This window comes from Thunnus maccoyii, chromosome 20 (genome assembly GCF_910596095.1).
Source record: "Thunnus maccoyii chromosome 20, fThuMac1.1, whole genome shotgun sequence".
Classification (NCBI taxonomy): Eukaryota; Metazoa; Chordata; class Actinopteri; order Scombriformes; family Scombridae; genus Thunnus; species Thunnus maccoyii.
In genome coordinates this window covers 18623297-18635914 of record NC_056552.1, presented here as the reverse complement: position 1 = coordinate 18635914, position 12618 = coordinate 18623297, and the positions used below count along the sequence as shown (strand labels likewise).

The 12618-nt window shown below is 40.6% G+C and overlaps 1 protein-coding gene across 3 annotated transcripts in view; it reads right to left on the bottom strand.

The window, feature by feature from the left end:
- Positions 1 to 2139: 2139 nt before the first annotated feature.
- The window catches only part of LOC121887004 (cytohesin-3-like), a 34428-nt gene continuing 23949 nt past the window's right edge, over positions 2140 to 12618 (bottom strand). For all 3 annotated transcript variants that reach the window (XM_042397517.1, XM_042397516.1, XM_042397518.1), the window contains 4 exons: positions 7765 to 7841; positions 4460 to 4531; positions 4171 to 4325; positions 2140 to 2232 (listed from right to left, as the gene is read on the bottom strand). In XM_042397517.1, the coding sequence (XP_042253451.1) occupies positions 2160 to 2232; positions 4171 to 4325; positions 4460 to 4531; positions 7765 to 7841 (377 nt within the window). In that variant the 3' untranslated portion in view covers positions 2140 to 2159. The remainder of the gene's footprint in view (positions 2233 to 4170; positions 4326 to 4459; positions 4532 to 7764; positions 7842 to 12618) is intronic.

Sequence of the window (12618 nt, the reverse complement as noted above, 5' to 3'; positions counted from 1 at the left end):
TTAATGAAAAATACAGTTTGTGTCTTCTAGCGTCATAAGGAATACTGTGAATTTAATTTTGAACTGTACTATCAGTTATTTTTATACGTAAAAATCCTGCATCAGGATTATCAGTAGATGTTTTGTTGTTTTTTGTTTTTTTGTTTTTTTTTTTGCTTTGTTTTTAGAAAAAAAACTCACATGTTAATTTTTACCATATTCTCTGGACAAAAGTCAAATAACGAGTATGGATTGCTTTTTGGTTTGTTTTTGTTTTCAACTTTAGACAGAAGTTGAGAAACTGCTGTTATACCTTTTAGTTTAGCATGTCAGAATTTATACATTGTATAAGGTAAAAGCCTTAAAATACATTTAATGTCAGAAATTGTAATTTGTTCTTGGTCTTTGACTTTGTTTACAAGCTGCATTGAAATGAATGAAAAATGCTGATTTAAGATGACTGACGAGTTGGCAGGGATTTTTGAAAAGCTCCCGTCTGCCTTTGTATCATATATATACATACATATATATATATATATAGAATAGACTGACTGTAATCGAGCCACTTGTTGAACAAACTTTTCCACTACAGTTAAATGATGATGTAGATACAGTAAGCAAGCATCTAGATGGATGGAAGCTGATAGCACTCTGCTGTATTCAGGTTTTTGTTAAATACACACTCTTTTCTAGTTATTTTAGTGCTAACACAGCCCGACTCACTTTATATTTTATTCACATCACTGTCTCCATGTTTGAAATAACCAAAGACCTGGTAAGTTTGGTGAGTCGAGTTCTTCTCACTGAGTTCACATGCACACAACCGTTTCCTGATCAGCATGTATTTTTATTCAAAGTCTTCATCAAAAGTATTCAAGAGCCGTTTTCCCCAAACGAAGATCTGTCTGGGAAAAACTGCTCTGATTCCAGTCAGCAAGTTTTGAAAATTCCAGTATCTTTTTTTTTTTTTTTCACCTTTTCCAAGGGTATTTTGAACCCATTTCTGTTCTATACTCCTGTCAAACTCAGCATAGTGAGCCCTACTTTCATATAACATCATGTATTATCTGATCCTCAGTAATAAACACAGTGAGGAGGTTTCTGCTCTGTAAAGAGCTGCACAAGCTCCCTCTTCCACTATTGTAAACTGTTAGCTGTTAAACTAAAAAAAAGGTGAACGGGTATAGGCTACGGCCATAATGATTTACATGCTACATAAACACAACAAAGAAAAAAAAAAAACAACAGTATGTACATTATATACTATACATGCATAATGTAAATCCGGGGCTGCCGCTTTTGTTAAAGAAATTCAGAAAATAAATACAAAAGGAAATGAACTTGATCACGGAGGTGGATTTTCAATACATAAAATACTTGAAAATGACAGTTTACAGAATGAATATAGGAGGCTTTTTAAAACTGTGGCCAGTTTAAAGGGTCATTACACTCAATATATGTGATGTATTACTTCCCAACCTGCTGGCCAATTTGCCTTCAGAGGAAATAAGGAGTAAGTGAAATATATGAGCTGAGGTTTCATTTCCCCTCTAGAGTAAATCAATGTGTTTGCATACAGATACACTTGAGGGCGAACAATCAGACCAGCTGATTTATAAGCTTGAGGCTTTCTGTAGCTACAGGATACTACAAAACATTGTTGGTGTTGGCAGTTATTGAAGGACATGTGAGGTGAAGGTAAGAAAATGTAGACTGGCATCTGGGAGTCTGGATGAGTGGGATGCCTGGCGAAGAGGAGGGATAATCAGGTTTCAAATCCTCTGCATTTATAGCAGGTGTATTTCCTTATGTGTCCAGCAGAGGGCGATATCGGCATAGCCATGATTCCAGCCATGGCTTTTTCTGCAGTCCTCCTCCTTTTAGTCCATTTGCTATCATCCAGCTTGCGCACAGTTTGTTCTTGTCTGTTCAACCAAATGACACTTAAGTATTCAGTCTGTGCCAGATGAAATAAAACCCTCACAATCTTCAGGTAGGAATAAAGATCATCCATTTCAGTCTGAAAAGCTCCCACTTATGTCAGCTGCGTGTCCTCCAGCCCTGAAAGAACAAATGGAAGGCCTTTATGACCCCTGTAACACACACACACACACACACACGAGGACTCTGCCGGTCACAGAAAGTGGAAAGTGGAAAGTGGTTGAAGACGCAAGCGGTCATCATTTCTTATTGGCTATCCTCCGCTTCCTGGTGGCCAGCATGTCGTAGAAAGGATCTCTGCTGATGCTCGCTCTGTGAAAAAGAAGACAGGAAGGAATAGATCACTGATCGACCGTTTCCAACTGTTCACATCAATCCTACACACTGTCAACATTGCTCTGTCATTTCTTGGGATGATTTGTCAACATTTTAAACATAAAATAATGTATTTTTTTATCACCTTACACTGTATATCATCCAGTTAAAATTGCTCAAATCTACTATTATAGGAGCTTTAAGCAAAGCACCTTTACACATGGATCAGTTTGTGATGTTTGGAGCACTGCAGGACTATTTTGTGTTAAGATCCAGTAATTTCTCAGTGCATTAACTTAACCTTAATCTGTTTTGTCTCTATTAGTCAATGCCTCAATACCAGAAGCTTTATATTTACAGTGATTTGTTACACCTCTAAAACCTGCTCTTCAATCAAACTTTAGTCGCTTTGCTATAAATGTCTCAACATGACATCACACCAAGATTTTATCTCAGAGGAGAAAGCTGTCAATCAAAATGTAAAAAGGACGGCGCAAAAGTGCTTGAGAGCTGTTTTCAAAAGTGAACTGGCATTTTAGGGTGTATTTTTTCCTTTAATGCTGTGATCTGTTAGCCAACTTCTTTGATGCATCTCTGTAGCTTGCTATGCTAACCTGACATGTTGCCAGTGTTCTCAAGAGAGGAATAACTTTGAGTAATCTGTTGCTTTCCCGGCAGCGGAACAGTAGACATGCTGAATTGGCTTGTGCATGTGTCTATGTATGTGCACGCAGAATAGTCACCACAGGAGCAGTTCCCAGTCGTGCAGATGAGTCAGGTGGTACAGAGTGGATATATTGTGTGTGTGTGTGAATCTGCTGACCACAGGACAGTCTGCCGCCACAGCAGCTGAGTCAAGTGAGAGTGTGGTCGAGGCAGCAGCACGGCTCTGTCCTGCTGAGTCCAGTCATTGTTATTCCAACAGTGACAGGAAGACGTGAAACTGCACACACACCGCAACACTGCTGCTTCACACTTGCGCTCTTACACTAAAAAGCACTCTGAGGCCTGCACAGGGCACTAGAGGGTGCATCAGGCGTCCTGTCAGTGGGGGGTGTGAAATATGTAACACAGGCAGTGTGTCTTCTCAAGGTCAGCCCACTCAAAATCTCCCAAACCAAGGAAAATGAGCATCTCTCTTGTCTTTTTAATCAGTTTAATTGTACATGAAGCAGCCTCGCTCAAACAAGATTTCCAGTAACTTATCCTAAAACTCATTACTTTCATTTGATGGATACACATATGTCAATGCTAAGTTGGTTTTTAGTATCATTAGAGAATGGGAGGGATTGTGTAATATGATTTTCTGCTCTGATATTGATCATATTTGCCAGCAAAGCAGCAGCTGAGTGGATGATCAGGGAGCTGATCAATTACGCCGTTGGACCCACTGAGTCCAATTTACAACAGCAACTCCACTCTCCTCCCCGGTTAACCAGGCAGCATTTGGAAATGACAAACCGGGTGTATAAAAGGCTGCCAAAACACTTCTAAGAGGGCAGCAAAGCACGATGCCTCTGAAGTTGTGTGTGCATGTGTGCGAGCATGTGTTTGTCTTTGCTTGCTGAGCTCTAATCAAAGGGAAGCGAGCTTATCCAGCAGAGCAGAAATCACCTCTGAGTGTTATCTGTGTGGAAGTGTGAGAAACGCAGTCGCATTTAGTCACCAGCGTGTGTGTGTGTGTGTGCGTGTGTGTGCTTTCCTCTGTGTATTTGTGCTGGTCTGCACATTTTTGAGTAAGCTCACAGCTCTGTGTGTGCATGTGTGTGTGTGTGTGTGTGTGTGTGTGTGTGTGTGTGTGTGTTTGTGTGCGTGTGTGTGTGGGGCTTCTCACAGTCAAGGTCAGACATGAGAAAGTCCCACATGGGATCAGCCCAGCGTTGGCTAAGTGCCCTCTCAGTGTAAATGGATATACGCTAACACGGCATCTCTTACTTGATGGATTTGATCCACTCCTCCTTCTCCTCTGGTGTGGGGGCCGATATCCTGTACACTACATGGTTGCCCTCGACGACCCGCCCGTCCGCCTCTGTCTTGCAGGCCTTGATGACCTGACCTTTGTGGTTGGGGTTGTAGAGCTCAAAGCAGTTCTGGGAAGACATCAGGAGGCAAAAAAATAGTATCTTATAAGAGAATTTACGTTGATTTTAAATTTTTTTTTACAAAAGTCATGTTCTGTGTGTGAATTTCAAAGAAAGGAAGAGAGGATGGAGTTGCTCCTTACAGGTTTCCTGGGCTCGTCCACCTCTCTGATACTGAGGTTCTCTAGAGGAATAATCCCACGAGGCTCTTTATCCTGAAGACAAACAAAAAGACAACACTCAGCATCAACACAACACTCATTCAGGATGCACGTGTCCCTTTACTATTGTCTAAGATGGGGACCAGGCCAAGGACTGACAATAAATTATAATCAACTTGTGCAGTGCTCGTTCAAAACGTGCCTGTTCAGAACGGGCCCATTGCTTGGCCTCCGGTATTGCTGCTTCAACACATGGAAAAATAAATACTGTTGATGTGAGATGTGAATAAGTATATAAACCAACAACATGAAAGAAACTAACACACAGATGTTAAGTACAACCATAGTAAATCTTTTCTCATTTCAAGTATAATGAGGGCTACATTTAAAACAAAAATACATAACAGTAGGCTTTTGAAAAAATGTGCATCCTAAAATATCTTAGATCGTTTATGTTCTGTGGCTTCGGTTCGGATCATTTGAGTGGGTATATTTGCTCAAAATATTTGTGCTCATATGAGACATACTGGGTTTGAAGTGCTCGTGGGAAGTAGCCTAAGAGTCTGTCCATTCTTGATTAAAAGCTTTGTTTTTGCTGTCTACTGTTCTCTTTTTAGAGCAAGCCATGTGAAAAAACTTTTCTCAAGCTGAGCTGATACTAAAAGGTGAAGTGAAAACACTGCAGACCACTGATTGGTCAGTCATTTATCTCATTCACAGGCTTTCTGTCTCACCACTCCCTCTCTTCGCTCTGCCTCTCTCTCTCTCTCTCTCAGCTGCTATGCTTGAAACACAGCATTCACACATGAGGAAACAACACAGATTTGTCCTGTTGTTCTTTGTATTTACTGCAGCATTATTTGGATACAATGAATGAATGAAAAAAGGAAAAATGCAGAGGAGAAGGAAACAGCAACTAAGAGCGTTTGTCTCCACAGTAAATCATCTGTGAGTGCTGAGGCTTGTTTGTGCTTTAAAACGTAACCACTGTGAAACAATCAGAAAATAATAGTGTTGTATTTCTGTCATTCACTGGTTTCTCTCTCTCAGAGAAAGCCTTCCACTGCTGTCCCTCCTCACTACTGCTGTCTCTCTGTCACTTGCTCGCCCTCTCTCTCTCTCTTCTTTTTTAAAATGAGTCAGAACGTCGACAACAGAGAGAGAGACAAGAGAGATGTCCTCCCCTCGTCTCTCTCATGGCAGGGTTGTAAAGCTCTGATCATGACATACAGTCACAGAGACCAGACGCCCCGCCCCAGTGGTGCAGAACGGAGTGGCTGTTTGTTTGTTTATTCAAAGTTTATTAATATTGAACATGTTGTGTGTCAAAATTGCACCAAATTTAACACTGCACTTCCTTGGGTCCTCAGCAATACACCTGCCAAGTGTGAAGTCGATCGAATGAACAGTTCAAGAGATACACAAGGGACATACATACAAACATACAAACTTCCTTCCTTTAGTAGAGAGATGAGGAATGTTGTGAAGAAAAGATCCATTTGAGATAACATCACTCGTAGAATTGTGATTCACCTTAGATATGAATTGATACATGTCAAATTGAATGTGATACTTGTGAATATTCATTATTGAGGCCATAGTTAAAATGACAGGTAGGCTCTTCATTCCATCACTGCTGTCTTTACTGCTACAGTAGGGGTTCTTGGGAGTTAAGAGCGCATTCCCCATAAACCCAACCCAGATTTGCTTCTTCCTTTGCATTACGAAGAATGATTACAAAGGTGATTTTTCCTTCGGCCTTTAACCTCTTCTAGACGTGTGGACACCATGGAAGCTGGTGTAACTTTTTGCTAAATAAATCTGGGTCATAATGTATAAATTATCCCATTTTTGGTGCTTTTTTAGCAGTCTCACAGAGCTGCTAACACGTCTGTAGACTCTTGTTAGTCTTGTTTGTTGGAGGATCATATGAAAAGCAGAATATAGGGTTTTTTTCTAATTTTTTTTCATTTTCTCTCTCTTTAAACTATTATATTTACATCATACGTTATTTTCTCTACGAGTCGTCAACAGAGAATGACTGTTTTCCCAGCTAGGGTCTTTTTATTCAAAACAACCTAAAATTACAATTTGTAACAGCTATAAATGAGAAAACAAGGATATTAATGGCACAAAGTCAATGAAGTAACAATTTCTTGATCCTACATGTAGCACCTTTAATTTTCAAGTATTATCTTGATCTTACATTGAGCCTGACAGCCTTGAAGTAAGTCAAGGTGGTGATTAAAGCGCACTGGAGGTTTTTGTTCATCCTGGTCACGTAGGAGACAGCACCCGAGGGAGACGTAACCCTACACTCTCCATCCTCCAGCAACTGGCATGGTGTCTGCAAGGCCAGATGTGAGTTGGTGTGTGTATGTGCATGTGTGTGTGTGTGCTGGGGGGGACCTTGAGGAACAGCCCCATGTCCTGCTTGTCATCTTCCTACTAATGAGGGGGCACAGCAGGGGGAGGAAATGCTTCTCTTTTAGTGTGTGTGTGTATGCCGCGCTAAGACTTATGTGTGCAGTGTGATTATGTACATTTGTGTGTGTATGTGTGTGTGTGTAGGGGGTTCCTCTCAGAAATGGGGATGCAGGGTGCTGGGGTGGAGCATGGGGGTGACTTGCAGCAGGTCGGGGGAGGCACTTGGCTTCTGGCTTAGCGGGGCCAGATGTGTGTCGTAGATTTTGCAGATGTTTTCCATGATGCTTCATGTTAATTGCTAGAGTGAGGTTCATTTAGGTCAAAGGGGCTGCATCTGTTAAAAAGCAGAGCTAGAGGGCAAAGACCTCTGTCTTTACCTGTGTGTGTGTGTGTGTGTGTGTGTGTGTGTGTGTGTCCATTTCACTTACAATCCTGTCAATCTATATCGATCTATATTGTATTTTTATTCACATGTCAGCTATTTTACACACTCAGCTAGACAGCCAATATTGGATTAAATTATTTAAAAATGTATAACTATATTTATCTGGATTCTTAAAGGAAAAGCTCAACACTTTTTGGGAAATATATTTATTCACTTTCTTGCAGGGAGTTAGATCATCTAACTTTTGGCAAGAAAGCTTATGTGAGTGTTTCCCAAAATGTCAAACTATTCCTTTAAGATCCTCTCAATCTAAATATGTTTTTTGTGGATATTCTGCAAAAATATACATATTTGGATCATTTACGTTCTGGCAAACAGCAGAAGAACAAAGAAAGAGTTTCAAAATAGCTGTCATGTATATATAATACAGTCCATTCAGACTGTCTATAAGCACACATGTGATCTGACTACTTACTGTTGTGTATTCAAAGTAATACAGGCAGTTGTCGGTCAGTATGAACCACCTCCTCTTCCACGTCTTCACCCTGCCGCCTGTAGAAAGAAAAAAACGCGCCATATTTGAGTTCAAACTGAGGAGGTGACAGTGTTTGTGCTGTAGAGGTTAACCTGCAGGAGACCTCAGCTCCACGTGCCACATCTGGTTCTGATCATCAGCTCACTGTATTACTAGGCCCAATCAGAGGCTGGATACTCCTTCCAGCACCCCCCACCCCCACCCCCCAATCCCAAGAGTTTGATGCCTGAGGGCCCTGCGAGTGCAGGGGAATGAGGGGGGTGGGGGGGGTTGTCAAAACAGTGGAACCCTGTGTTCACTTGCAGGAGAAGACATCCCAGGCATGTACACACCACATACAAATGTACTCAGGGGGAGGGATTTTATGAGATTGATTCTTTGGTGATATTTTAAAAATAGAAAACAGAGGAAGAAAAATGTAATGACTAATGAATGTAACCCTTAAATCATGCTCAAAAATTAAAAAAAAAAAACAAAAACCTTTCCTTGGCACACAATGCGAGGAACCAACTGAAAAGCCAGTTGCAAGTTTGAAGAGTTGCATTTTCCTCTTTAAGGAAATCTCCTTATAAGAGACACAATCTCTCCATCTGTCTACATCACCAGATAAAAGTAGATTATTGGGATTATTGGATTTCTGTTAATTACACCATCGGTGACGAAATGAGCAATTCACCTATGTAATCAAAAAAAAATAATAATAATGTGGCTGATATCAATGTACAGTCTGCAATGTGTGTGCCATAATAACATGTTTGCTGACTTTACAGTTTGTGCACAAAGCAGCCGTTACTGATGTAATCAATATGTAATGTTCACTTGACCCAGATTTTTATTCTATACTGCTGGCTACAGTTAAATCCAACATCTACATTATATATGAGCAATGTTTACCGTCAGATGCTTCCAGTGTATTTAACTTGCTAAACTGGAATGAGCACATAAAATAGAGTCTGCAAATGTTGGGTAAATGCATAAGTTAGTTAGTTTGTCAAAGTTTTATTCTGCTACTGTCAACCATATGGCAGTATGGATAGCTGTTTATCCCATTCAACCATATGTTTCATTTCATCCCAAAACCTGACAGTCATTATGGCTTTTTCCTTCCATGTTTGCATATTTCTAAGGCAGATTCATCATTTAATAGTTTGTTTATAGACACTCAGGGAGTGCAAATAAATGTGGGATGATTCAAAATTGTGCACAAGTTTAAGGGAGTAAAAGGTCTTTTATTTCTTCATTTTCATGACAAATATTTCTCATAAGTGTAATTTAGTTAGAAGGTTATTTGTTGGATGAATTTGAAGTCCTCACAGGCAGAATAGCCACAATATTGCGGACTGAGCGGCCATTTGTCTGATTTAATATTGATCGGATGTGATATTTGTCAGTTTGTTAACAGAACTCTGGTTGAACTCTGACAGGCAAATTCTCTTATGACATAAAGACACATGATCAGCAGAGGTGCTCAGTGTTAACGCGACCCCTCTAGATAGTAGGCCTTCTGCATAACTGAATACTACAACATGCCATTGATACTGGATGATGATGGATCAGGCACAGCTCAGTCCTAGTTAACAGTGTGGGTGTTATGAGAATAAAAAAATCTCCTCCTCATTACGCAGGGTCTCCTCTGATGAAGCGTAAATTAACATGGAATTCGCTAATAGGTAGAACTGGACTTAAAATGATCTGGCAAGTGCAGCTGGTGGCATGGAGAGCAAGAGAGGAGAGTGGGGGATCTGCAGAGGAAGAAGAGGAGCAGCAGCAGCAGCAGCAGGAGGTTCTGAGGCCTGTGGGGCAGGAACAGAGGCAGAAAAATGAAAAGGGGGGCGAGGGTGTCCGTTATTTCACCGCATGACCAGCCACGCAGCGGTAGGTAGGTAGGTGGGTACACATTCCCAAAGCGCAGACTGAGGAAGGCCATTCACTGAAAGCTCGAGCATGACTGCATGTTCTGGCAGATAGTTACACAGGAGCTGTATGGCGCGCAGGGCGGTCTCTAATGGTACAGAGCATGAGGTGACCTGGCAGCTTGTTTCAGGGAAACTACGGCAGATCAACACACGAGAATATTACTTGGAGAAAAACTCCAAAGCCTGCAGATGATTTTGATTTAGGTGATTCTGTACACTTGCTTATATTTTAAGGGTTGTCATATAAGATTTTGAGTGATAAATGTGTCAACAGTTGTATGTAGTGGCAGTGACTCCACACAGTTTTACAATGGAGTCTTTGCAAACATGAGCGATCAGACAGGTTTTCCCATTTAAATCAATTGTCTAAAACTATACAGAAATGAAGCATTAATGATGTCATTATAGTTATCTACTGCGTTGTAAAGCAGCATGCACACACAACTAAGAAGAACCTTTCAAAAAACAAATGGAAGTTAATAGAGCTGCAACTAACAAGCAACTAACAAGATTATCGATTAATCTGTTGGTTATTTTCTCAATTAATCAATGAATTATAAAATGTCAGAAAACAGTAAAACATTACCGTTATAGTTTGCCAGAGTCACCTTCAGATGTTTTGTTTTGTCCAACCAACAGTCCAAAACCCAAAGATATTCAGTTTGCTTTCATGTATTACAAAGAAAAGCATTAAATCTTCACACTTGAGCTGAAACCAGCAAAGTTTCTGCATTTTTGCATTTCAATTAACTTTCTGTCGATCAACTAATCGATTAACCAACTGATCATTGCAGCTCTAGACGTTAACTGTTGAGTTTAGATAACAAATTAAATGTTCACCTTAATTTTACCTTCCAAATAAGTAGGTTAAACAACTTAAATTAATCTGGATAACTCACTTGTGATTGTGATTCACAATTGAAACTAGGCTGTAAATATGGTATGTTTTTGTGAAAAGAGGCAGGATAATAAAGGGGATATGGTGCTATAGTTTGATGAGGTGTACAGTTATCTTTATGATGCATCTTGGTATAAAAGTTAACACTGTGCGTGTGTGTGCACCAGATGAAACAAGCCCTCTGCGTCATCCGGCCTTCTCTAGAGCCAAAAGAGGAATGCAGCCGACCCCCATGCATAATGAGAAAGACATCCCGCTCGCCTTGCCTTTGAAAGAGATAACCCATCACCTCACAATACTATGAGGTGAACTTATTCGCCTACTAACAGCTCTGATACAACAAGCCAATTACTGTAGATGAGGCGGCTAGCATGTTTAGGGGTCTGCTGTGCTAAAGAGATAATGGCAGCCAACGCCGGTATGAAGGCACTCTGTGATGAACCGGGAGGATGGAGGAGGAAGGAGCGTTATACCTACCTCCTAATACAGAGATTTAAGAAGGAAAAGCCATCACAGAACAGAGTGAAAGAACAGAACAAAGGGTGAAAGGGTGAACGATTAGAGAGAGGGAGTGAGGAACAAAAAACACAGAAGGATTTGAAAGACGCAGTGAGCACAAGAATCACACCATGACAGAGAGACAGAGAGAGAGAAGCTGAAAGTGTAATCACACAAAGAAGCATGCTTTAAAGGAGAGGAGAGGAGAGGAGAGGAGAGGAGAGGACAGGAGAGGAGAGACAATACGAGACAAAACAAAGAGAGGTCATGAGACGAGGGACAAGGACAGAAAAGACACTTAGCAGTTGCATCACAGATCTCCTAGCAACCTTATCTGACACCTTCATGGCAAAAATGGGGCTGGGCCAGAAATGATGAGCTAAATAAGTCAGCTCTGTTGAATGAATTTGTTAGCTAGCTGATTAGCCAGCAGGGGCCCCGAGTATGTAGTATGTTCACACTGCAAAAACATGTGTCCCAAATAATAGATAGGTGTTAACAGACAGTTTTGTTCCCCAGTGTTAGCGCAAACTAAGGGCTCACAGCTAAAAAACTGTGATGCAAATGGCCAACAGCTCAGGCTGAATCACGAGCAAGAACAGCTAATAAAGGCAGAAACCTAGCGCCTGGTCACACTAGAAGTTGGCTGTGATATTCATTCAAGCATCCTCATGAAATAGGTGTGCTGGAAGCATGATGTAATGTTAAGTGCTCTCACTTGGTAACTGGTAAATCCGAGGGGAACTTATTTGCACCATCTCCTCTGTCACGACTGATTTTTGTGGAGCAGTTTATATTCTCCGGCAGAGCAAGGTTTTATACAAACTTTTTAATACAACACAGCTAATATGACAGCTTTTTTAGACATTGAACCCTATGGAAAAACCCTGGTCCAGATTTACTTTGCATTGGCAAGCAAATCCCCAGATTGGTTAAAAATTAATGGTTATTTGGTTGAAACTTCAGCTGGTGGAACCCAACCCCTAACCATTGGAAAATGTTAAAAAGTATATTTGTGCCAAATAAAGTTAAAGATCCCCTCGAGACATGTTTTATGACATATACAAATACTCTGCTTTGAATTATAATTTGTGTATAAGATGTTTTTTTATACATCTGCCCCTTCTCCCTTGTATAGAAACTGGCAAACTGGAGGCTTCACGTTTCCACATCACACTTGTGTATGTTGTATACTGGCCCACAAGTGGCTCCTAACTAGTTGTGATGTCACAAATCATGCTCCTAGGCACACCTTAAACTCAGATTTAAGGTGAGCACAGAGAAACTTTCCATTTTCAGCAGATGAATGTGAAAAGTGCCTCCTTGTGTCAAACTCTGAACATATATCATCCTGCACGGTGAAGCTCAAATGTCCAACTGAAGTAACAGGAGGAAAAACATACTATATTTTTAAGTGGAGGGGGCACATAGTACACATTTTATAGTAAATGTAATAGTAATGTGTATATAATGTGTCTGGAG